The following is a 25,434-nucleotide window of genomic DNA, read 5'->3' on the forward strand; positions in this document are numbered from 1 at the left end:
CCTATTCTTCCTCTTCCCCTTCCTCTTCCTCCTGCTTGCCCTTCTCCTCTCCTCTTGCCATTTTCTTTCTTTGCAGTACTGGGCCTCATGCAAACTCAGTGAGGGCTCTGTCCTGAGTGACACCTCACTCTCTATCCGTGCATATCGACACCGTAAGTATAACAGGGTGCCTGGCCCTGTCTCCTCTTTTTCCTCGGTCTCTACATCCCTGATATACAAACCTATTGCCCAGGTTCTCCACACTTTTCGTTTTTCTTGGAAAGCCTCAGATCCATTTTCCTATTCACTTGGTTTCCCGCTGTACACATCTTGCTTTTAAATGTTGCTGGTAGTAGATTTTCACATAAAAATGTTTCTAATTCAGGATATATAGTGTTTTCTTTCATTTCCTTCTCTCCTTTTGAACAGTCAGTCACTCTCTTGGGCAGCAGCCCATCAGGTGTGGGTAGGGAGGGGGGCAGTGTCTGTTACTCCTTGCATTCACTCTGTTGTGACCATCCTCCAAAATGTGTCCCCTCCTGGCATCCTTGCTGTGTGGCCTCCCTCTGGTGAACCAATGATGCTTCTAAATTGCAGTTATAGCCTACGGCTCCTGAGGATAGAAACTGCCTCCCACGTTCTCACTTAGAAAGCTACTAGGAGCTCTGAGGAGGCCCTGTGGCTGATCCCACACCCCGGAGAAGGCCCCTCTTCAAGGAAGGAATACGCTGCATAATATCAAGCCCCTTGGCTGGACCACCTTGTGGGGAAGGGGATCTTTCCGACCCCTACAGCCTTCTGGTGACAGCCAGCCCCAGCAGCTGGCTGGAAGACCTTGGCCCCACATGGTCTCCCAGGCCAGAGCTACCCCACTAGGCTCCCCCAAATTCCTGACCCAATAAAATTACAAAAGGACAGTGTCTGCTATCGGTTAGCTCACCACGTGCAGGGGACAAGGGAGCACAGACACAGCCTCCTCTTGGGCAAACCCGCCAACTGAGTAAATATCACTTTTCCTGTTTCCACGCCATTGACACTTTCACAGGTTCTGTCAGAGACAGAGCAAGCTTCACACGCTCTTTTCCTCTGGGGAGAGAGGAGGGGCAGAAGGGGCTCCCATGGCATCCATCACCCCCTTGCAGGCTTGGGCATCCAGGTCAGCAGAGAGAGAGGCTCCCGTGGCTTAGAAAGTCTGACTCTGAGCGCCTCGTCAAGGTGCGCAAGGGCTTTCCCACGGGAGTGGCGTTATCTGTGTGACGTGCAAGCAGGGGGTTTGTCAGAGATCCTCAGGGTCTCACCGGTGCCACACATTGCTGATGGTCCATGTCACCTGCTTCAGTCCTCTACTGGGCATGTGCACCAAGCAGCCAGGAGTGCGACGAAGACTCTGCAGTTCTCTGTCACTGAGCCCTCTAGCTCAGCAGACCACCGACTGGAGGTCTGCCCAGTCTTGGGAGCTACTGTTAAGCAGGAAGAAAAACCCAGAGAAAAATCTTGACTTTTGACTATGTAGTCACACCCGCCTCATGCAGACTCCATAACCTACTTCTGAGGAAACTGAATCCCTTGGGAGTTAAGTGGCCAGTGTGAAAAAGTACAGCTCACCCCCACTGTCTCTGGTCTTCAGATTCAGAGGGTGAGGATGGATCCCAGAGGATGGGTGCAAGATGGGGAGGGTCCCTGACAACGATGAGGACCCCACAGCAGAAGGCATATGTCGGGGACAATTCGAGGACCAATGGAACACATGCAGAGGCCAGGCTGAAAAGGTCACCCACAGAGGCTGCATCCAGCTCTAGAATTGGGGTGGGAGGTGCTGCTTCTGCAGGATGAGTGAGATCTAGGCACAGAGCTGAGGCCCAGTGAGTGCCATGGCCAACTACAGAAAAGGGGAGGCTTCATTGTTCTGCTGTGGAAAGTCACATCCAGATGAGGAGAGTGCCAGTATCGGGGGACCTGTGGGGAGCCTGGAGAACATTCTGGAAGGTGTTGTGCTCTTCCCAGGTAAGGCTCTGAAATGTTGAATTAAGGTCACAGTTGGACCCGCCCGGGATGCTGACTGCTTAATCTCTAGATAGAGTTTGGGAATATTCTAGCACCAGGTCTGTGAGTTCCAGATTCTGTACTGGTTTTCCCAAGGAAGGGAGGCAGTCTGCGCGGTCCCCCACCCACCCAACTTCATCCTCCCTCTGGGTGGGATGTTGGTGTGATGGCTGGTGCAAGGTGGACAGTTTGTGGCTGAGCCAAGCGAAAGGGAACGGGCAAGGACTGGCTTTTCTAAAACTGAATCCCTACTGTGGCGTCGTCTGATGCTCACCTAAACTGAGTCCAGTGTCCAGGAGACCAGGGCTGTTTCCTGCCCTGCATCCCAGAGAAAGGGAACTGTGCTTGGAAGGAGGGAGAAAGAAAGGAAGGTGTTGAGCTTGGCCTCCCATGCTGTGCTCCTAGGGTTCCTCGGAGGTCTAGCCTGGGTCTCTAGCTCGGTGGCAGGAAATTCTTAACCTTCGGCAAGGATGCCCCACCCGTGGGATGTTGGGAGATTGGTGGAGCATTGGAGTAGGGGAAGCAATAGGGAGATGCCCTGGATGACTGGGGCACCCAGGGCGGGCCACCCTCAGTGCCACCTTTTCCCAGCACTTTCACTGTGGGTCCATGGCCCGTCAGTCAGTGGCTGAGTCACCGACGCCCTGGGCTAGGGGCCGTCTGCCAGAAGCTTGACTCACTGTGGATGACTGGTTTGGCTAGCCTATGCCTCTCCCTGTCACAGCATGCTAAGGGTCTGCTGGAGCTCCCTTCTGGGGCACCACTGTCTTAGAAGCACCCCCTCCTAGAGAACCTCTCTCTCAGAAGCACCTTCCTCCTGGACAGTTCCTCTCCCACTTGGCCTGCACCTGGGCCTCAGACCATGACAACCCGTTCTACGGCAAGCATCTTCCTGTCTATCTCATTCCATCAAGAGCCAGTGTGTGCAAGGCCTGTACAGTAAAAATGAGAATTCATTACCTTCCTTCACAGTTGCCTAGATGTACCCCTCAGTCCCCCCAACCCATGCAGCACTCCAGCCTCTTCAACTCCTTAGGAAGATAGAAGCTATACCTTGGTCTGGCAAATGGTTCAAAAGAGGCATTTTTCCCAACACCCCCACGAAGCACCCCCATTGGTCCTGAGGTGACATTTTCTATTCATAAGCAGCACACACTTTTCAGGGAAAGGAAGTAACATGCCAGTCTGAGAGCGGGGCCTATGAATGAGGCCTGAAGCCAGAAGACAGAAAAGCAGATGCTGGGCCTCAGTCTCCAAGGAGAGCTCACCCTGTCCCTCAGAGGTGAGGTCCTCAGCCTTGGGTGTGGCGCCAAGAGCCACAGAGATCATTTCCTGGCCCCCAGCCGTTCCACACCCTGCTGCCATCATTTCTAAGGAGTGCTCAAAGTCAGCGCAGAGCAGCCCTGACCCCCCCAGGTCTTTTGTCAAACCTCCCCACCCTATATTCATGCTGCCAGTTGGCCCCTCAGGACACACCTTACACTTAGTCCTATGGTTGCAGCCCACACATGCCCTGACTTTTCTCTGCTCTCCTGCCACCCTTCCCAGCCTCCCAGGCATGGCTCCTGGCTTGCCATGCTAAGGTGCTGCAAGACACAGGATCACCCCAAGGCCAGGGGCCACCAAAAAGCCACACTGGGGAATGCTGACAATGACCCAGTATCCACTGTCTGGAGCTCCTTCCCTGAGGCCTTTCTCTGCTGCTCCTCCTTCAGGAAGATCAAGGGAAACTCATGCCCAATGGCTTCTTCAAAGATGGGGGACAGTGACAATGCCGCAGGCCCACTAGCAGACCCTGCACTGCCAGACTCTGCCGTCTCCAAGCCAGGAGAGGCCCCTCCACTCTTTCCAACCCCAGGAAACACCCCCAAAAGAGAGGCCACAGTGAAGGGATCCTGGGCACGTGACCTGGCACCCAGAGCCAGCTGTAAAAAAGGACGTTGGCACTGAGGACACTGGAAAATGAAGAATAAAAGATGACTCCAAGGATTAGTGAGATAGCTCCACCCACAATGTTTTTGTCATACTCAGGACTGGGTTGAAGTGCAACCCTTAGAATCCACATTTTAAGAGGTTTATAATCCCACATCTGAGGAGGCAGAGACAGGAGGATTCCTGGTTCTTGATGTCCAGCCAGCTCAACGTGCTTGAGGAGTTCCAGGCCAGTGAGAGACCTCATCTCAACAAGCAAGGTCCCCGCTACAGAGATGGCTCAGCCTTTAAGCCGACTTGCTGCTCTTTCGGAGAACTTAAATTTGGTTCCTAGCACCCAGATCAAGAGCCTCATAATGGCCTGTAACTCCAGCCTCAGGGAATATGATCTGCTTTTCTGGCTTCTGCTGATACTTGCACACTTGTACACACACACATACACACATACACACACACACACACACACACACACACACACACACACAAAAACAAACCAATAATGTCTTTAAAAAGAGGTGAGTTAAGCACAAAAGCCTTTAATCTTAGCACTCTGAAAGCAGAGGCAGGCAGATCTCTGTGCATTCAAGGCCAGCCTGGTCGACAGAGCGAATTCCAGGTCAGCCAGAGATAGATAGTGGGACCTTGTCTTACAAATACAAAATAAGGTCAGTAGTCCCTGAGGAGCCTCACTTGAGATTGACCTCTGACCCCTCCACACACACACAAGCATATACATCTGCACACATGTGCACACACATACGTGCACACTATCTCTCCCATTCTGCTGTTATGGCCCAAACCTAGAACCCCCTGCTGAATCACCTCAGAACTCCTTGGAGGGGCTGTCGAAGACAAAAACTCACCCCTCCATGCACTAAAGAAGCCCCCCGAAGCCACTCTGGAACCCGGGTTGAGACCCCTGTTCTCAGCCCTAGGCTCAGCATTCACTGTCCCTCAGCAATGTTTCCGCCCTGATATTGGCCCTCCCAGGGGTTCTGCTCTTGAGACAAGAGCTCTGTGTGACCCTGGGCCTGATGCCAACCAGGGCTTAGAGATGGCGGAGCGGGGGATGCCTGTGGGGTAGGTCATTCTGTGAGAACTGTGAAAGCTGTTGCCTGCCAACCACAGCATCTGCACAGGGACCTCAGACAGAGTATGGATCCTCATGGAGACACAGCTCCAGGCCAGATTGCTCACTCTTTCTTTCTTTCTTTCTTTCTTTCTTTCTTTCTTTCTTTCTTTCTTTTTTAAGCTGTATGCGTACATGCATACGTGCCTGAGTGTGTGTGATGCAACCAACCTGTGGTCACACATGTACAAAGATAAGCGTAGGCCTGGGGTGTGGTGTGTATTTCAGCTTCTTCAAGCGTGGACCCTGTTGTAATTTAAGAGTAAACACAAGGACAATAGCCACAACGCATGGTTGGAATCCAGAAGAGATGACGTCACCACGGGGGGCCGGTGGGGGGGAGCCCTTGCTTGGAAACTGTGGCCTTGCTCTTCACACAGTTGTACCCACCCTGGGTGAATCCTTAGCGGTATACTTCATTTCACACACACAGGGGTTGAAGAGATGGCCCAATGGGTAGAGAGACTTGCCACTAAGCATTATGACTTGAGCTCCATTCGTAGGAGGACCCGGCTACGTGGTGAGAGGAAAGAACTGACTCTTACAAATTGTCCTCTGACTCCCGTGCATATACTTACAAAGTACAAGCTAAGGGAATTGAAATCACACGTGTGTGTGTATGTGTGTGTGTGTGTGTGTTAAAGCTTCGATTCCCCATCACCACTAAAAATGTCCTATTTATACATATATATGTAAAAGTGTATGCACGTGTGGTCCCTATGACTGAGCCTTCTTCTCCTCGGGCTCCTCTGCCATCCCGCTTCCACCACACCACCAGGAGTTGCTCACAGCGCTGCCTGCTCTAAATCTTGAAGAAAATGCAAAGATGAGCCCTGGCCCCGGAGTACACACCTGCGCAGTCCCTCCCCTAGGGTGTGAGAGGAACTCCCAGATGGAAACCACTTTGCTGGTGAGGATAGATGTTCTCTATAATAAAATAAAATAAAATAAAAAAAGAAGTAAGGTCACTAACCTGTTGAATTTAGGTTAAGCTTTTCCCATGGGAGAGGGGTAGGAAGAAGGGAAGGTGGAAGGTGGAAGGAAAGGAGAAGAAAAGGAAGTAGAAAGGATTTCTTGAACATCCGCGGCCTACCCAGAAGTCGAGAGGTCAGAGGCAGACACTGGAGAGACAGCTCTGTCGGCCCAAAGGAAAAAACTGCCGTGGTGTTAAGAGTGGTATATATATGCTAAGGTAGGCGGTGGCCTTTAGGACCAGGCCTCTGGTGCCCAGCTCTAAGAACTTGAATTGTGACACTGACCAGGGAAGAGCAAAGAGCCTCAGAAAGTCCTCTCCGGCCTCTGCTTCAGGCTGCCCATTGTGCACTCCCAAGTGGTCTAACCCTGGAGGGCCAATCAGAAGAAGCCAGCTTCCTGGCCAGGCATTGGTAAATGACTCAGAGTGGGCCAAAGAGGGTCCTGGCAGGGAAAAGCCCTAGGGCATCTGAGGTTATCGACTCTGAGTAAGGTCCCCAGTGTACACCCCAGGGCCACCAGTCACCACCACATGCCGTATTTACCTACCATCTCACAAAAACAGAGTTCCAAAGGAAAAAAGTTCTGAGAAGGAGGAGCCTAGAAAACCTAGCCAGACCAGACAAGAAGGGCTTCTGTGGGCGTATCCCAGCACTCTGACCTTCCAAACCACCAGGATTCTCTCCCAGGTTAGCTAGCACCCTGGCCATATGGATAGAATTAAGATCTGGGAGGCCCAAGAGAGAGCAAAGCTGTCTGGGCCAGATCAGCCTCTTCTGGGGTACATGAAATTTGGGTGGGACACAGAGGCTGGAACTGAAGGCCCCAGGCTGCTCTCTGTATCACTGTCCTATAATCAGAGCCTAGAGCCTCCGACAGGAGTGAAGCCTGCCCACACTGTCCATCTCTCTCCTGCCCTTTCCCTCTCTCCCGCCTTTCTTCCCTGCCCCTCCCTCTACTCCCCTCCCTGCCCAGCTCCTTCCCTTTCCCTTCATCCCTCCCTCCCCTCACAACCTTCAAGGCCTATCCACCTGAGCGTAGCTGTCTGTGTCTTCAGCCCTTGCTCATTTCACCCCACTGGCCCTGAGGGCCTGGGCAGCCAGGCCCAGCCGAGGCTAGGGCTGTTTTGGAAAAGTCCTGGGAGATGGCTGAATGCGTACCCTCTAAGTTCTCTCCAAACTGGTGTCCCAGTCCAGGGACAAACAGTGTCCCTGTTTGTCTGTCCAGTGTCTGTGTTCTCTTGTCAGGAGATCTCAGCCTGCAGCTGACTGGGGAAAATGGGAGAGCAAGTCACCATCCCAGCACCACACGGAAGAAGCAAGGACTGAGGCAATGGCGGGAACCAGCTCCCCCAAATGCTTCCTTGCCAGGCCAAGGCAGGGTGGTCAGGCCAAGTGTACCCCTGGGCCTGGGCCACCATTTTCTTTGCTGCTACCAGGGTGGATGGAATTTACACCCTGACAAACCACTGCCTCCCTGGAAAGCTTCCTGAGACCTCCAGTTCCTTGCCGCTGCTACTGCTGGCTGAGCCTGGGCTGGTGTAAGGAAGCTGCAATGCATCCTGCCTGTCACAGGGCACTCGTCCCTGTAGCTTCTCTCCATTCCCCTGTGGCCTTAGGAAGGCCACCACCACCGCAGGATTCTGCTTTTATGGAGTAAAAAGGATTCCTCCTGCCTTTTCCACTCTAAGGAGGGAGGGAGGCTGGGCATGAGAAGTGGAGAGACTGCATTCACTGGACAGGAGACTAGATGGCCAGGGTCTGGGACCATCTTACCCTAGAGTGGGTATGGCCTCCCTGCTGCCTGTTCCCCTATCAGGCCCTGGACCTTGCCACGGCCTTTCCCTTGTGTGGGGCTGAAGTCCACAGTGCATTCTAGAACTTCCCGACAGGTTGGTCTGGGCACTGTTGATGGGAACATGGCTGACTCAGGTGTCTGATGGGAACATGGCTGACCCAGGAGGTGATGGGAACATGGCTGACCCAGGAGGTGATGGGAACATGGCTGACCCAGGAGCCTGATGGGAACATGGCTGACCCAGGAGGTGATGGGAACATGGCTGACCCAGGAGCTTTCTAATGAGTCTGAAGGTCCATAGAGCAGACAACCAACGGAGACCAGGGTGAGTCCCCACAGTTTATTATGGAAGCCAATAAAAGAGCCACATTGAGTATTTCACAAAATGCATGACATTCATTGTTGTAATATGCAACATGGAGTGTTATATACACATCAAAACCACACGACATCCAAAACACACACACGGCACCAGCTCATACTGAAATAAAACATACAAGTGCTTTCTCAATAGTAAAACGACTGTGATAAAAACATTATTAATATTTTGAACCATGTTTACAATAAAGAACAATTCATAGTTTACTAAATAACAAATATTTAACAGCAAAAAATTTATACTAAATATCTATTTTGAATTATAACAAAAATAGTACTTATAATAGTTTATAAAGACAGACACAAAATTATAACATTTATGAAAAAAAAAGTTTTGTGTATAAAATAATAGGAATCTGGGCAGGATCAAAATGGTTGCCCAGGATGCACACGCCAGCGCCTAACTTTGAAAAGTGCTTCAATCTGCAAGCCCATGGCAGGACATTTTGTGGGGTTTGTTTTTTTGTTTTTTTTTTTTAAACATCAAGTTACAATAGTTAGGAATGTGAGAATACATCACCCATTAATGCTACCACAATGAAACACACGAACACGGAACAGACACATCTACAGGGCTGAGACAGGTGTCACAGCCGCGAGTGCCTGGGCTAGGCCCCTTGGCCTGCTGCCTTTGAGACCCAACCAGGCAGCCCATCATTTCTCCCCCCCTACCCTCACAGGGATTCTCCCCCTCAGCTTTTCCTTCTCCTAGGCTGGCCCCCTGAAAGGGAAGACCCCTGAGGCCTACCGGGGCCCTGCAGCCCCTCGAGTGCCTTACCAGGGCACATCACGGGTCTGAAACAGATGGTTACAGGTGAGCAGGGTTATTGTGCAGGGAAAGGAGCCTCCTGGGCACCGGGCTGGCCTGTGGACATGAACCTATTACATATGCTTGGATGGGTCTCTAAACATTTTGGCCTGTTTCAGAACTGGGAAAGGAGGTTGATGGATTAGACTTATTTCTAATGTCACAGTTTTTGGGTTTTTTTTTTTTTTTTTTTTTTTTTTTTTTTTTTTTTTGCCTGTAACATTTATTCTAATGCTCCCGTTTGCTCTGGTTCTGCCAGGGGAAATGCAGACCAGTGTGTAACATGTGGGAAGTGTGGCTTATAGGATGTTCTGCGTGGCTGGTGAGATATGGCTGAAGCTTGTAACAGCAGCCATCCAGGGTCAGGTTGATGTGGGCAAGGACTCACTGCCTTCATAACATGCGGAAGCAATGGGTGGGAAACAGAAGCAAAAAGGAATCTGGAAACAGACGAAATTGCCTAGAGACTCACCCGAGTTCCAAATCCTTCCCGGGAGAGTCCCTGAGTGGCCAACCCTCAAAATGCCAGAGGCAGGAGACCCTCATCTTCTAGCCAGTCGTCCCCCCTCCCCCCAGCCCCACTGGCCTTTCTGCAACTGAACCCCTTTAGACAAATCACTTATGCCCTGCCCTCCTCCTCCTCCTCCTCCTCCTCCTCCTCCTCCTCCTCCTCCTCCTCCACGGCTTCCTAGCTTCAGCCTCCCCTGCAGCCCAGAGGACCCGATGCAGCTCCCAGGGCACGCCTTCTTCTCTCTTTTATCTCTGATTTCCTCTCTACCCCACCCCCTGATCTGGGCATAGCAAACGGTGGCATGGGGTTGGGGGATTCTTCCAAGAGCAAAGGGGCAGAGAGTGGGGGTTAAGGAAGGGAAGACAAGAAGTGCCTTCGGAAGAACCCGTATCCTTATCCGTCCTCACCAGGGAAGAGGCTGGCACTGGGGCAGGCAGTGAGTGAACAGAAAGTGGTGGCCCCCACAAGTGCACAGCTTTGACAGCCTGGCAGGAGGTGGTTTTTTAAAAAAAAACAAAAAACAAAAAACACCTGACAGAGGTGCTGGGTGTCTGACTCTGAGGTTAAACTGAATCGTTTGCCTGGAGCCCAGGAGGCCTGCTAACCCTCCACTCCATCTTCTTGCCTCACCTAAGCCCTAAAAAGGAAAGCTAGGGCAGAGGCTGGCAGGTGGGGGATGGGGGGGGAGCGTTGCTCCAGACCTCAGTGTAGTGAATAAATATGAGCTAAGGGGCAGGGGTGGGCAGCTGGGAGCCCAGCTATAGCCAGAAGCTCATTTGGTCCCATGGGGGGAAGAATGCCAGTGTGCCTGCCCAGGGCCACCAAGGATGATGCCGAGGATTAAGCCTACAGGCTCCTGTCTACCCCAAGGTCAGAAGAGAGACAAATAGCAGCAATAGGTAATTTCCAATGTCCAAACTGGTTAGGCTGGTACAGGCCCCCATCAAAGCTGTGACAGTCCCTGCCCTGGCCATGACACTGTTCTGGGCACCATTTGAGCAATGACAGGGGAAACAGACAGGTTGCGGGGCATCCAAGAGTGCTCTAAAGGGCCTCTCTTTTCCTTCCTCCTGCCTTCACAGGCATCTGACCACTAACAAAAGACGAAGGGATAAGGTAAGGGAGCATTTAGAGGTCGGAAGCATGTATTGCAGCTCAACTAGCTGGTGCTAACACTGTCAGGGACACACAGAGCCCTGTCCTGGCCCTGTCCCAGGAGCTAAGCTAGGGTGCAGTGGAGATCCAAGAGAGAGGGGGAGTCAGAAGGAGGCGGGACCCTTTTGTCTTTGGGGAGGGTTTGCTGGGAGGGGGGAGGAGAGGCCAGAGGAGGACAACATAGGGGGGCTGCTGGCCTCCTGCCCAGCCCTTCCCCACCCCACAGGTTTCTATCTGTTCCCCATCCCTCTGCAGGGCTGGGCTGAGACCAGAGTGAGGCTACACCTACACCGTAGCACTCAGCATGGCCTCTGTCTCAGGCAGAATCTCATTCTGATTGGAGTCCAGACCAAAGAACTTGACACTGAGGCCATCCACGGGGTGTAGGACAGGGACCAGAGTGATTCGAGGGAAGGTCCGGGTGGCCAGCTCGAAGCGGCTGGTACTGGCCAGCTCCACAGCCAGCACCTTCAGGAACAGTTTAGCCAAGTGCTTGCCCAGGCAGGTCCGCACGCCACCGCCAAACGGGAGGTAATGGAAGCGGCCATCCTTGTCCTCACTGCGTGCCTGGCTGAAGCGGTCAGGGTCAAACACGTTCACATCCTTGAACACGGGCGCTGTGTCGTGAGTGTCCCGGATGCTATACATGACACTCCAGCCCTTGGGGATCTGAAAACCCTGGAGGAAGACCAGGCAGGGAGTGGGGTGTTAAGACCCGTAAGAGCCCACTTACCTGTCCTAATCTTGTATGTCCACGGCCTGCTCCTGACCAAAGGCACTCCCCCAGTGTGCTAGTTCAACTCTCCATTTCTACAGGTCACAGTAGCACGCAAGTTGGCTTTATTACGCCCTGCATTTGGGGGTGAAGTATCTCCTACAGGGCTGAAAGCTGATTCTCTCCCCCTCTCCCCCTTCCCCCACCATGCCAAGGACCCCAAGATGGCTGTCTCTTCCCAGGGTCTAGCCAAAGCCCCCAGCCACCCTATTACCACCCTCAATGGGGCCCAGCCTCACATCCAGTTCGAAGGTCTGCAGCACAGTGCGGTAGCCACCCGAGATGGGCGTGAAGAGCCTCATGACCTCCTTGATGACGCAGTCCAGGTAGCGCAGGCCACTGAGTGTGTCCAGGCGCAGGGTGCCCTCACAGGGGCAGCCACCACCGTGCAGCAGGCCCTGGACCCGCAGCTCCTCCCGCAGTTTCTCCAACACAGCCGGGTGCTTTAGCAGCTGCATGATCAAGGATGTGCTGGCGCTGGCCGTGGTGGCATAGGCTGCAAAGATCAGCTCCAGGGTACCATCCTGCGGTGGAGAGACAGGCGTTCTGTGCCTTTTGCAGCAGCCACTTAGGATGACCTACTGCTGCTAGGTTTCCCCAGAGCAAATCCACACTGGGCCCTGCCTCCTGGCTGCCAACACTGTGGCTCTCAAAAGGCTCAACACTTACTCTCAAAAAGGCTCATGGAGGTTACTGCCTGGTCCCTAGCTTGGCTGGAGACACTGCTGTGACTCGGAGCAGGAGCACAGGCCTGCTGGCTCCAGGGCTTAAGGTCACTGCTTGCTCAGTGTTGGACTCCTGACCAGCAGGCCTACTCAAGGCATTGCAGAGACTCAGTACTGTGTGTGTGTGTGTGTGTGTGTGTGTGTAAGGGGGTGAGCATGTGTGAGAGAGAAGTGTGTATGTGTGAGAGAAGAATGTGTGAGCGTGTGTACATACATATGTGTGTGCATGCATGCATTCGTGAGAGGCATGTGCATGTGAGAGAGATGTTGTGTGTGAGAGGCATATGTGAGTATGTGTGTGTCTTAGTAACTAGGTATCTATGCCCCCAGCTTCTTCCTCCATCCCCAGAAGAGGGAAGGATGCCTTTTAGCGGTCAGGTGGGCGGGCAGGATCTAGAAGCAGTACATGGCAGCAGCCAGGAGGACCTAAGAGGGGACTACAGTGAAACCCAGAAGTCCTCTCATGCCAAGGTCTGGACACTTGCTAATGAAGTTCCAAAAGCTTCTCCCCAGCTTCCTGGGAAGATCTGTAGACCCCAATTAAGGAGTAGGGGCAGAATGCTAGGATGGAGAAGCTCTCGGACAGGCCCTAGCACAGGGCTACGGGACAAAGGCACAGCTGTGCTCAGGCAGCAGGATGGACGCGAGTACCAAACACCACTGGAGCAGCTGTAAGGGAGGAAGCCCCCATTGTGATCAAACCAATAGTCCAACAGAGCTGAATATGCATAGGATAGAGCTTATGGGGCCTCGCCGCCCCCAGGACTGTGCACACAGCCACATGCTATTGTGAACAGAACAGCCCCAGGCATCCTTCAAGCAAGGACAAGGACAGTACTCTGCTTCCTGCTCAGCACCATTGTACCACTGGGCCTGAGGCAGCCACTCTCACGGCTGCTCAGAAAGATGGCCTGAGGGAAAGCAGCAGCCAGGCAACCTTCTTGCTCTGGGTGAGGGAAAACGAGAGCTGGAGTTCCATGGTGGAGCGGAGAGCTGCCCACCAACCTTCAGCTCCTGCATGGTCATCTCCTTGCCGTGTTCCTTGCTGCTCTCAATGAGAATGTCCAGGGCATCCGAGTAGTCTTTGCCCTGGGTGCACTGCAGCTTCTCACGGATAGCCTTCTCCAGGGCCTTCTGAAGGATTTGCCGAGCTTGAATGCCCTAGGGGGGAAAGTGGACCGTCACTCTTGAAGGCAGGGCTCCTTCTAAGCCTCTGGGCCACAGGAGAGGCTGCAGGACCATCCTGTTCTGCTCTGATCTGTCTGCTCCTGTGCCCTGTGCTCCATCCCAGTGCCTGTCCAACAGTGTATTTCCCCCACCCCAAAGGCATTCGTGTGCCCTCCCTTCCTAGGCCCTGAGTACTCACCCTCCGGTAGCCACTGAAGGGCAGGTCCACAGGCAGAGAGAAGACATTCTCCACAAACTGCTGGTACACTTCAAAGAGATGGCCCAGGTCCTCCTCAGGGATGCTGAAGCCTAGCAGCACACGCACAGCCATCCGGAAGGTAAGCCGCTGGGCCTCCTGGTACACATTGATGGCCTCGGGCTGGCTGCTCCAGGCTCGAAGTGTGTCCTGGATCACCAGTTGGATCTTGGGCAGGTAGCTCTCTAGCGCCTCATGGCTGAAGATCTTTGAGAAGACCTGAAGAACCCGGGGGCAGGGAGTAAGGGGCCTGCACCCACAAGGAATGCTGTCCACAACTGCTCCTACTGTGCTTCCTGGTGGGGGGTGGGGGTGGGAGCACCAACCCTGCTTCTTTGTGCTGTCCTGTGTTTGTGAGAGAGCAGGAGGCTCTCCTGGCCTTGGGGGCACCACAGGGGCTAGGGTGGGGCCACACAAAGGACTTCTTTGAAGAGACTATCTTCTGAGTCCCAGGACCTCTGGCAGAAGTGTCAGGGGAGATGGAACACAACTGTCTAGTCACTGCATAATTCAGAAAGAAGTACATGGCAGGCAAGAGAAACTATGGCTGGAAGGAAATCAGGACCTGCTAGGGACCCAGACTGTCATCAGTCCCCAGAAGACTCTAGGAAGTGCAGAGGCCGTGCCACTCAAATATCTATTGTATGGCCAGGCCTCCAAGCAATAGCTTTCTACCCAGGAGATCGCAAAGACAGAAGGACCTTTAATTCTGAGCATCTTCTAGGGTCCCTGTTGACTATCAAGGGTCCCTGTTCCCATCTCCTGGCCTTGCACCCGTCCTCCGGATTGGCTGGGCAAAGCCCTGCCTCCACCCCAACAGGAACATGTTTTTTCACACAACTATCCTCTGGCCAAGAAAAGGAGGGTATTTGTTTATTTACTCACAGCCTGTGGGTCTACTTATATCCTCAGATACAAGTCCAGAACAGGAGGTACACTTTTCCCACCTCCCCCACCCCGCCCCCTGCCGACCCCAAGAGCTGGGAAAAGAGTTAGAGTGCAGGGGAGGACGTCCACCCACCCCCGTGCAAAACCACACAAGCACACAGCCCTCCCGCCTGCCCCCCAAACACAACCACCGCACAAACTGTAAATGTGAGAATTTCCCCTGCAGTCAGCTCATGGAGGAAAAGGTAACATTTTCCTGGCCTGTGCCCTGCATGGCTAATGGGAGGGCTGGTTTGCAGAAATAACAGTGCTGGCCCTTCAGTGGCCCGGCCTTTTCACACAATAGCACTTTCATTCCCCAATTCCCAGTGGGCAGAGGGAGGGGAGGGAGGCCAGTGAGGGGCAGAGGACCTTACTGCCCAGACCAGTTCTGCTGCCAAGGAACAGCCAAGAGAGGAACAAGGGTGACAGAAGGTCTTCCAGGTCACTCACACCTTGCCCAGTTTGGGGGGAGGATTCTGGGGAATTTCCTGGAAGAGGGCTTTAGCAGCTTCTTCTGGTCAGAGGGTTATGGAGGAAGACTGTATTGCGTCTTGTCCTGACCTTGTCCTGACATTCTTAGGAACAGATTCAGCCTTCAGCCAAGGAGTCTGAAAGTGGAAGAGTGGGTCCTCACCCCCCAGAAGTTCAGTGACTACTGACCAACAGAAGGATCAACAGAAAACAGAAAACGAGGTCTTTGTGGGTTGACCAGGAAACACAGTGGGGAGGCAGGAGAATAGCTCACTGTGACCAAACACTATGAGGGGTAGGATGGCATAGTGACAACCAGCAAGCTCCTAGAAGTGGGATGGGGTAGGAAGTGGCCCAGTGGAGATATGGACTCCAAAATGCCATAGGCAGGAGGGACAGGATAGAGGCCACTGTCACCAGGGCCAGCCAAAGCTAAGCAAGCCATCTGGATACAGCAAGAGGGAGAGATTGCACACCCAGGGGCCTAACTTACAATGAAGGATCACCCAGATCAGTGTGTGTCCATGATCATGACACTTGCCCCAAGGAAGAACTCAGTTTCCTCATCTGTAAGATAGGAGACCTTCTCAAGAGACCTCTGGGATGCTTTCAGGACACAGGGCATCTTAGCACCTATTTCTACTTTCCCCAAGATGAAACCCTTCCCAGAAGCACCGTTCTGTGACACCTAAGCCCTCTAGATACAGCCTGGCTCCCCATCCTAACACCTCACCAAGGCTCTGGGGGACTTGGCACAGGCTACCCCGAAGCCCCGGTAAAAAGGAGAGCATCCTAAGAAGGCCCCCCACCCCCTCCTGCTTGGCTCATGCACAAGCCCCTTGTGCCCCTTGGGTTACACTCTCTGCGCCCTCTAGCGACAGCTAACTGAATCACTTCTCTGGCCTGAGGGGCACAGGAGGGCAAGGACAGCCCAGAAAGACAACCAAAGGATTCAGGGAGGATCTGGGCCTGAGCAAGGAACTCCACGGTAGGGGATTCAAACTTGCCTCCAAGTGGGAAGGGGTGGTGGACAAGGCTAGGAAAGATGGCCACACTCCTCCTGGGGCCCCCGAAAGGAGGAGTGAAAGCCCAGGTTCTGTTTGCTGCTCCTCTGGGTTTTATGAAGAGCTCCATCTGGCCCCATCTAGATGTTTTAAAGTCCCTTTCCACACCGAAGTTCCTCAGTTCTCCTTGGAGCCTTTCCTCCTGCCCCCTTCCAAAAGATGGAAAAAGCACAGGCACGGAGAAAACCAAACAAAGGCTGGTAGCCGGCATTCTAGCAGGGGACCTTTGCTCAGAGTCACCAAGTCCTCGGCCCTGCCTATGCTGTCAGCTGCTCTAGAGACACAGGGCCTCCCAGGCTTTGGGAAGATGCCAAGGCTGCATCTCTGGGTCTGTGCCCAGGGTGAACAAGGCGGGCACTTCCCAAAGCCAGGCAGCCCAGAAACCACCAGCCACTGTGGATGACAGGCAGAGGTGCCTGCCAGGGTGGGGAGAAGCCTGGGCCTCACCAGCTTGTTGGATCTGAGGCTGCTGGCCACTGGGGTCAGGCCTGGGACACAGGGGAGGGTTCCCGGGAGCAGCTCAATGTGCCGAAGGCTCTGGCCCAGGAGCCCTGGCCCTGACCACAGGCAGCACAGTGGCCAGGCCGTTTTGTCTTTCATGGGGTCTTCCCTGGGAATTCCCAAAATGAAGCCAAGAATGCCACACAAAGGTCCATGGGAACCAGCCAGGCCCTGATACAGCTCTGAAGATCAAGGCATAGGTATGGACTTTGCAAGGAATGGGTTCAAGGAGGGCAAGGAAAGGGGGTCCTGGGAGACCTCAGAACACCCTCCCCAGAGTACCCATAGAATCACAAGACGGCCTGAAGAACACTCCCGGGCCCTCTTAGTTACCTACACCTTTTCCCTCTCTCTTCCCTGAATGAAACCTGACAGCATAGGGCCTGGAATGCTCACCTGGGCTCCTCAAAGCCTACACCCCCTCTAACTGTTCTTACAGATGTCATCTCTCTCAGCCAGACTTCCTCTCACCCCTAATCTACTGTCTCTGGGATGGGAGGCCACCTTGGTGAAATCCCACAGCTCCCCCAGGAGCAGTACCCGCCTGATCATCTGGCAGTTGAGGGTGGATGGGCAAAGCGATGGGCAGCCACAGCAGTGGTCAGGGCTTTAGAGGGAACCCACCGCCCAGCCAGTGACTCAGCTGGGGAAGAGGAGGAATGGAAGCTGCTGCCCAGGAGGGGTGGGGGCCAGGCGGGCCACCCAGCCAAGCGGAAAGAATAACAGAAGGCAGGCAGTGGTCTGCATAGGGGCGACTCCAGTAAGGAGGGGAACCAAAGAAGGTGTCATTCTCCAGCTGCCTGCAATGCCACCTGGCTTCCCCTTCACCTAGGGCTGTCTTCTCTCATCACTTCCGGTCAGAGAGGGTGGACCAGGCATCCTTTTTCCCCACCTACACATGCCCATCCCCATGTGTGTCTGTATCCTCCTACCTAAACTCTTGCGCAGACCCCAACCAAAGTCCTGGAAGGGTAGAGAAGCAACTGGCTATCCAATGGCTTACCACCTTCCAGCCACAAAACCGCTTTGGAAAGCTGAGGTCCACTCAGGAAGAGGTCATACGGTACGGTGACTGCCCATACTCCGTGGTAGTACCCTCAAGGCTCCTACTTCATGCCAATCTTTTGGGCCTGGGGAGCCCAGGGTGACTATAATGGCTGACATTAGGGCCAGAAAAGACTCTAGCCCGCCCCCCCCTCCCCACCAAGGAAGGGACACATTTGCCTTCCTAAGCTGGCAGGTGAAGGGCCAGCAGAGGGATCAAGAGGGACTGCAAGGAGACATCAGAGCCCTGGACCCCTCTCCAGATCAGGAGGAGGACACGCAAAGGAAGGAGAGAACAGAAGCCTCCACACTCACCATGCCTGCTACCCTACCCAAGGGCAAGCAAGGGAGGCACCCACACCCAGACACCCTGGCAGCTGTCCTGGGCTTCCTCCCCCACTGACCTTCAAAGAGATCCACTCCTGCCATCCTCCTCCTCCTCCTCCTCCTCCTCCTCCTCCTCCTCCTCCTCCTCCTCGGCAGCCCCTGGGCCCCACTTGCTGGAGCTACATTAAATTCTGGGTGAAAGACTTCATCTAGCAGGACAAAGGCTTGCTCCCCTGCGGCTACCCTCCTGCCCACCTGAATCAGCTTGGAGCTTCTGCCCTGAGCCAAGGCTAGATCCATATAGGTATGTCTATGGCTACAGCTTGTGTAATGAGCCAGAAGCACCCAGAGGCCAGTGGGGTGGGATTGGCCTCCCCTCCCCCAAGATTCTATTACCATGGACGACTTTAGGCTCTGCTCACCTACTGGGCAGGAAATCTACTCTGGGGTCTTGCCACTCCAGGGGAGATCGGGTCCCCTGTTTGGCACAGTGAAGCTCCTAGTCTCTCAGTGCCAAGACCCAGCCCCATCTACAAAAGCACGGAGAAAATGGGGCTGGTGAGCAAAGGCTTCAAGAAGTACTAATTCATGTGTGTGTCTTCTTGTACCCACTTTCTCAACTAGACTCCACCCCTGGGCAGTAGGACAGCCACTCCGTATAGTCTTGTAAGATAGACCCCTTTGCCCCAGGTTGGGAGGCATTCCAAAGGAGGAGATGGGGGGGGGGGTCTGTAGCCTGGCTTTCACAGGTGATGCAATCAGCCTGGGGGTGCGGTGGGGGCGGGGGACGACGACAACACACTCTGGAGTTCTCATGGCTGCAGCACTCCCGCTAGCCCTAGACCACCAGGGCAGCCAGGGCGAACATGTGGAGTGCATGCGGTGATGGCTGTGAGGAGCCCTCTCCCCACACATCTGGTTAGACCTCCCAGAGAAGAGGTGGTCACCCACCCCAATGGAAACAGTGAGTCTCCTGGTTCTCACCCCGCCTGCCCAGCACACCTGGGCCCCACTTCCATCATGTTCATCCTAACCAGGCTGGGTCACGGCCCTGGCTGCCATGTGAGCTGCAAAACCCTCATGCTGCCCTCCAGGCTCTGCAGCTTCAAGACTGACTCTCTTCAAAGCAACAGGGACATTTAGGAACACGGCCCCGTGAAGACAAGGGTCATGTCCTTCCTGAGGACAAGGGTCAAGTTTCCCCGATTCTTAGCACGTATGAAATTCAGTAAACTCAGGCTGGTGGATCACCCCGTAGGATGACTTGAGAAGGACCCCACTCACGCAGGCAGGTGCACAGAAAGCCCTCTGTGTTTTGTTTGTGGCGCATGGCACAATATGTGCTAGACCGCTCTCCACCTCCAAGAAGGCCGGCTCAGACGTGAGCCACAGCACTAGAGTTCTAGTACCAGCTGCGGTTTCCCACCTCATCAGATTTCTCTTTATCCTGTGCCTCCTCTGGCACTTGTCCCCTTGTCTGCAAATGGACCCCCCTCCCACCTGGGGCTGGAAGCCAGAGGGGGAAAATGAGGCGGGTGAGAGTGTGAGCTTCCAAGGCGTTTGCCAAGCCGGTAGCCCCGCCCTGCATGCCCCCTGTCCTGGTCAAGCCTTTTTCCTCACCTTGGCCCCCTCCCCCCAGCTTCCTGCAGCCCCAATAGGTAAGACCTGGTAGTGCGGCTGGCTCACGTCTCACTCTGAGGTCCCTTCTGCAGCAAGCCTTGGAAAGAAAGTGAGGAAGCAGTCACCGACTTGGAGCTAGGCTCCCCAAGGTCTGGGCTCTTTCTTTCTCTCAGCTTCCTGCAAAGAAGCTTTGATGGAGTCTCAGAGACTAAAGGGGGGGGGAACACTGCCCCCAGCCCCTCCCCCACTTGCCAGCAAGCTGTCTTAACTGCTTCCAGCAACCAGTCAGGCCTTCGAAGCCTTTCTGTAGAAATCTTGGGAGACCTGCACACTTTTCTTTGATTTTTTTTCCCCGCCCCTCTTGTGCCTATCAAGGAGAACGACCCTTACAGGGCTGTTCAGAGACAATCAAAACCCAGAGGCTGCATCAGTGAATGCCCCGATGCTCCCCAGTCACCCAGACTACCTAGCAGGGGGAGAGGGGGGCTGCTGGCAAAAGTCAAGGTCCCCTCTCTCCCCTCCCCTATCCCTCGTTCCATAGGCCCTACCTGAGGCAAAAGGCCCCCCCTTTCTTCTTTTTAGGTTCCAAACCTGACCGAGTCCTCTGACCCAATGGAAAAAACAGAGTGCAGGAGCCTTGCAGCCTTCCTTCTGGCGGCTTCCAGCCCAAGGCCGGCGCCCCGCCCGCCGGCCGGCTCAGCCTTCGGGTTACTGCAGTTCAAACTGCACGTGCCGCCCGCGCTCCCAGCCCAGCGGTGGCGGCGGCGCAGCTGGAGGGGGCGGGGAGGCGTGCTGCGTGCGCGCTGGCTCGCCTGCTGAGCGCCTCTGCTCTAGCTCGGGAAATCCACCGGATAAACACCCACTTTCTCTTCCTCTTTGTGGAGAGTGGGTGCGCTTTGAACTTCAGCGCACCTAGACTGTGCCCCTACCTCTTTCCCTTCCCTAGCCGCACTGCGTTCCAGCTACAGCAGGGGCCCATGCCCACCCAATCTATTCCCCTGGCTAGGCCGGAAGACCGCTGCCCACAGGGTGTCTCCAGTCCCGCAACATGGGACAGACTCGCCTTCCATGAGACTCATGGCTGCCAGGCCAGGTTTGGTTTTTAGCTCGGTCAATCTTTGGAGCTTTCCTGGGGGAAACTTTGAGAAATAGGGGGTGGGGAATGCGGAGTGGAACGACCGCCCGCCCCGCCTCCTTCTTTTTCCCAGTGGGTTGGTGGTGCACTGAGCGACGGCATCCATCACTGCAGACCCCACACATACAAGCTTTGTCCAGACCATCCCCAGGGTGGCCCCACTACCCGTAATGGTGTCCACCGTGCAGCGGGACAGCCAAAAGGTGAATCAGAGAGGCCCAAGCACAGCCCGAATTTGGCCATGAAACCGTCTAGGCAGCTGAGCTCAGGTTTCTGTGCTCTTTACCCGAGGAAGGTGGTCCTAAGGCAAGAGTCCGAGCTCTTACCTTGCGCTTATTGCGGTGGATGTCGCCAATGGAATTGGCCACCGTGTTGGGGCCCAACAGTACGCGTGCGCTCCGCGGCCACTCGGTGCTCACTAGCTGGTGTTCGCCCAGTAGGATCTTGCGCACATTCTCCGCACCGGTCACTCGGATCAGCGGCCGTCCCAGCAAGTGTGTCTTGAAAACGTTGCCATACTTCTCCCGGCGCGACGACTGGAAGCCAGAACCCTGCGGGAGCCACACCAGAAGCCTCTCAGGGCTCACAGAAGACCCGTGGGGCCTTTGCATCCTGCCCCACCCTAGCCAAAGGCCACTGGGTCCCTGTCGTTCCCAACATTCAAAACACTGGCGCGCGGGCGCGCGGGCGCGCGGGCGCGCGGGCGTACACACACACACATCACACCACACACTCTTACAGGTTTTATTTTTCACGGCGTGCATTAGGACTGGGAAGTGGGGCCTAGAGGGTAATAAATAATACGGGAGGACCGAGATGCAGGGGCACCCACGGAAAGCTGCTTTTAGTAATGACTTTCGGGGCAGGGGTGATGTGTGTATCCCCGACGGCTGAACCTGAAGCTGGAGCCTGCTCCCCCACCCCTGCGCGGCGGAGCCTCTCGGAATAAATATTTCCAGGCTTCAGGCCACGGGCTGGCGAGACCCCGCGGGGTGGCCGCAGGCCAAAGATTATTTATAGCGGCGAGTTGTGCGTGCCCGGAGGCTGTCCCCAGAGATGAGGGTTGGAGTTTCCTCTCTGCTCCGGTGTGGCCCTCCGTGGGCTCCGCAGGGTGGAGTCTTGGGCCCAGAGCCACGACTCCACTGAAGCATTTGTCCTGGGAATAACTAGGACAGACTTTCGTCACGGCCCTGAAATTTGGTATTGGAGCTCCGGGAAGGTGCTTCTGAGGGACGTTGAGATGGGGCCCATCTTGGGCCCCTAGCCGAGCTCTGTGTACCACTGGCAAGCGGCCTGTGCAGGAAACCTTGGTCGCATTCGCCACCCAGCCCGCCTTAACCCTTCTCCCTCCAGGGCGCACCCGGTGCAATGGGGCAGGGAACCACCTGTCCATTCTCTCAAGTGGGCCTACAGAGCTGCGGCCGGGGAATCTCGCCTTTGAGTCGTGGTCTTCTAGGGACGCGTCGGCCCCTCTACCCGGAGACAGAAGGCTCCCCTTTCCTGGGTTTGCCCCCCTTCTCACTTTCCTTTCCCCCAAGGAAACTATACTCCAGTTAGAAGTGAACACGCCCCAGATGCGAAAAGTGACTACAGAACCCAGATTCCTAATGGCTTTTCCACATGCTTCAGGGCCCGGCGCGCGACAGGAACGAGCCGGGACCCCCGCGCCGCCTGGAGGGGCCGAGTTGGGGACGCCCCCATCCAGACGCCGGCTTAGACGGCGCCGGCTCCTTTAAGAGAAGTCCGGGCGGAGGTGGGGTGCGGCAGAGGGGGGCGCGGAGCGGGGTTCCCGTCCTCGTCTGCCGTGCAGTCTCCCTCGCTCGGTCTCACTCCGTCTCTCCTCTCTCGTCTTTTCCTCTGTTTTTCTTTTCTTTCGACACAAAAGTTGGGTTGTGAATTTTCCGAGGTCGCCGCCGCCTCGCCCCCACCCCCGCCTCTGATCTGCCTAACTATAATTAAAGTGCGTTTTTTGTGGCTTTAATAAAGAGTTATTTGTCCGCCGTTTCCACAGTCTTCACAAAGAGGACTTTCATAGGGGCGGCCGTTCGGGCCGCGAGTCCAATTTATACAAAAATGTATTTTTAGCCCTGGGCTCTGTTTAGATGGTGCTTAGTGGAAACCGAGAGCCCTTGGAGGTCCTCCGTAAAATCTGATAAATTACTCCGAAAAAAATACCGGATTCGGAAGGTTCACTTTAACCCCTTCTGCACCCACAGTCCCTCCTCCCTGGGGATCAGACCCCCAGGGGCGCCGATGCCCAGGCAAAGAGCGCAGCTCTAACTTCTGTGCTGGCTGCACCACACCCACAAGGGCCCTAGTGAGATTGAGAAAAGTGGCAAGGGATATGGGGGAGGGGCAGGTCAGGAAACTGGATGGGAATGGTGGTTCTGAAGATTTGCCTTAAACAGGAGGGAAAGGTTGCCCACTTGAGCTCTTTTATTTTCTAAATTTTGGGCAAAAGCTTCTACCTCCGCCACAATTAACCCTTTAAATGTGGAGAAATTGGCGAAAGAGAGTTTGTCTGGTAGGAAGATCCGATTGGTTGAAGTGAACCCCACCCGTTTGGATAAGCAACACCCCGAAGAGATGGTCCGGCTGTGGGGCACCGAAAGATCCAGGAGAAAGGCACCTCCCAAACCCCTCAAAACAGACTCATCTCTTGTCACTCGGCCCCCGACCGGGGCGGTGATGTGTGTGAGTGTGCGAGCGCTCATGCGCACGGACTGCACGCGTCTATTAATTTCAAGCCAAGCTTTCGCACGTCCGAACCCATAGGTCCGCGCGCGCACGCGCTCACCTTTCACTTCTCCTCTGAAAGGGTTGGGGGTTGTCTGTTTCAGGATATCCAGGCTGCCCCTAAAGTCCGAGAGCACCCATCTGACAAACACACTTTCCGCAGTGACTCCAGAGGTGCACCCCCCCCCCCATACACACACAAAAAAACCTGGGATGTATCAAATTGCAAAAGCGATTGCCTAGCACGGGACGAGGTTAAATCCAGGTTAATCTGCCTGCTACCTACCTGGGTCTGGTCCTCAACGCACCTGGACCCAATTGTCACCAGAGTGGAGTTGTGAGACATCCAGTTGCATAGGCACACTCTGCGTTCTTGCATACCTCTCCCAGTTTTCCTCTGCTAAACTGTCTCCACCCAATAAGCAAACAGACCCTTTTCCCCGAAAGCTGAGAGCTCTTGCAATGCTGCCTTGAATTTCCCTTAGGTTACCTTCTTTCTCTCCCACCACAACACACAGACACAGATGCAGATGTGCGTGTACGTACACACACACACACACAGAGAGAGAGAGAGAGAGAGAGAGAGAGAGAGAGAGAGAGAGAGAGAGAGAGAGAGAGAGAGAGAGAAGGGGGGGAGAGGGAGGGAGAGTGTGTTAGAGTTGTAAGTACCAGCCAGATTGTACCTGAGCTGAATACACTGCAGGAGGCTGCCTAGGTTTTCAATTGGGCCATTTAAGGTGCCAAAGGCCGGCTCTTCCTTTACCTCTTCACGCCCAGGCAGGTAGGACGCTAATATCCACTGGGGCTCAAAGACAGAGGCGAAAGCTAAGCGACGCCCCTCCAGACTTGTTCCCTAGCGCTCTCCGCGCACTCCTGCTAGGTCGTCCGCAGCACAGGAGCATCACACTTGGGAGCCCTCTCTGCTGCCGACCCCCTCTGAACTAGCTCAATCGGCGCGGAAAGTCTCCCGACCGCGCTGCTAGCGAGCTGGGGAAACCCAGGCGCAGCCGACTGAGGCAGGGAAGGGGCGGGGCGGGACCCAGCGCGTCCGAGCGCCCGAGTGTCCGAGCTACCGGCGCCCCCTGTCCGGGCACCCGCGGCTTGCGGACTCCAGGAGCAGCTGGGCGAGGGCGCGCTTACCTGTAGCAACCAGTGGCCGGTCTCTCCGATGAGCGGGAATCCCATGGAGCCCTTGGGGATGGGCAGCTTGCAGCTCTTGTCGCGGGTAGCAGCCCAGCGCAGCTGCCACAGCTGCTGCGACACCGCCAGCAGCAGCGTCACGGACACCAGGCACGCGGCGAGGGTGGCCAGCGCCGACACTAGCTCCAAGCCCTCAAAGAGCATGTTGGCGGCCGCTGGGGGGGGATTGGCTGTGCTGGCCGCGACGGGGGAGGGGAGGGCTGGACCAGAGTGACGGGGGAGGGGAGGCTGCGGCCGGGGTCCTGGCACCCCTGGCGAAACCTAGGAGATGGGGCTGAGGGAAGGTTGGAGGCTGCGAGATGATCGAGGAGAGGGAGGAAAAAGACTGCCTGGAAGAATAGAGGAGACACGAGGCAACTCGAGGTGTAACTTTGTTTGTTTGTTTGTTTGTCCCTTTATGCGGGCTTAGGGCTGCTCTGGGGAGGTGAGATGGAGCCGAGTCAAAGTGGTGAGCTTGCTCTCCCCGCAACCATCACACTCGGAAAAACTTTGGAAAACTTTATCCACCAGGAGTCTCTCGGAAGCCTCTTCCCTGCTCAAGGCGAGGGGGGCAAAAAGAAGGGGACCCGAGAGCTAGCGGAAAGTGAGGTCAATTTATCAAAAGTATTTCTTCAAAATTCCTAGGTGCATAAGAAGAAGAAAAAAATCAGAATCCAAAAATTCCAACGAACCCAGAAACTTTAGGGGCTTGGGAGAAGGCTCCCCAGATGAGGCGAGTGCAGAGGCTGGAGCGGCCACGGCACCGGGAGGAGGGAGAGGCGGGCGCGTTGGCCCGAGCG

The 25,434-nt window shown here is 54.9% G+C and overlaps 1 protein-coding gene across 1 annotated transcript; it reads right to left on the reverse strand.

Moving 5' to 3' along the window:
* Positions 1–10,920: 10,920 nt before the first annotated feature.
* LOC127197097 (cytochrome P450 26B1) lies at positions 10,921–25,434 on the reverse strand. Its single transcript, XM_051154821.1, has 6 exons — positions 24,596–25,434; positions 21,046–21,270; positions 13,571–13,846; positions 13,210–13,365; positions 11,719–12,003; positions 10,921–11,382 (listed from the first exon to the last, which is right to left on the reverse strand). The coding sequence occupies exons 1-6, from the start codon at positions 24,797–24,799 to the stop codon at positions 10,990–10,992; spliced, it is 1,539 nt and encodes a 512-aa protein (XP_051010778.1). The 5' UTR covers positions 24,800–25,434; the 3' UTR covers positions 10,921–10,989.

This window comes from Acomys russatus, chromosome 13, assembly GCF_903995435.1.
Source record: "Acomys russatus chromosome 13, mAcoRus1.1, whole genome shotgun sequence".
Classification (NCBI taxonomy): Eukaryota; Metazoa; Chordata; class Mammalia; order Rodentia; family Muridae; genus Acomys; species Acomys russatus.

Excerpts from the sequence above, each read along its gene's own strand:
- LOC127197097 (XM_051154821.1), bottom strand. The coding sequence starts at position 24,799 with ATGCTCTTTGAGGGCTTGGAGCTAGTGTCGGCGCTGGCCACCCTCGCC. Across the intron at positions 21,271-24,595 it reads CCGGCCACTGGTTGCTACAG|GGTTCTGGCTTCCAGTCGTC; the intron begins GTAAGCGCGCCC and ends TGGCTCCCGCAG. Across the intron at positions 12,004-13,209 it reads TGACCATGCAGGAGCTGAAG|GATGGTACCCTGGAGCTGAT; the intron begins GTTGGTGGGCAG and ends TCTCCACCGCAG.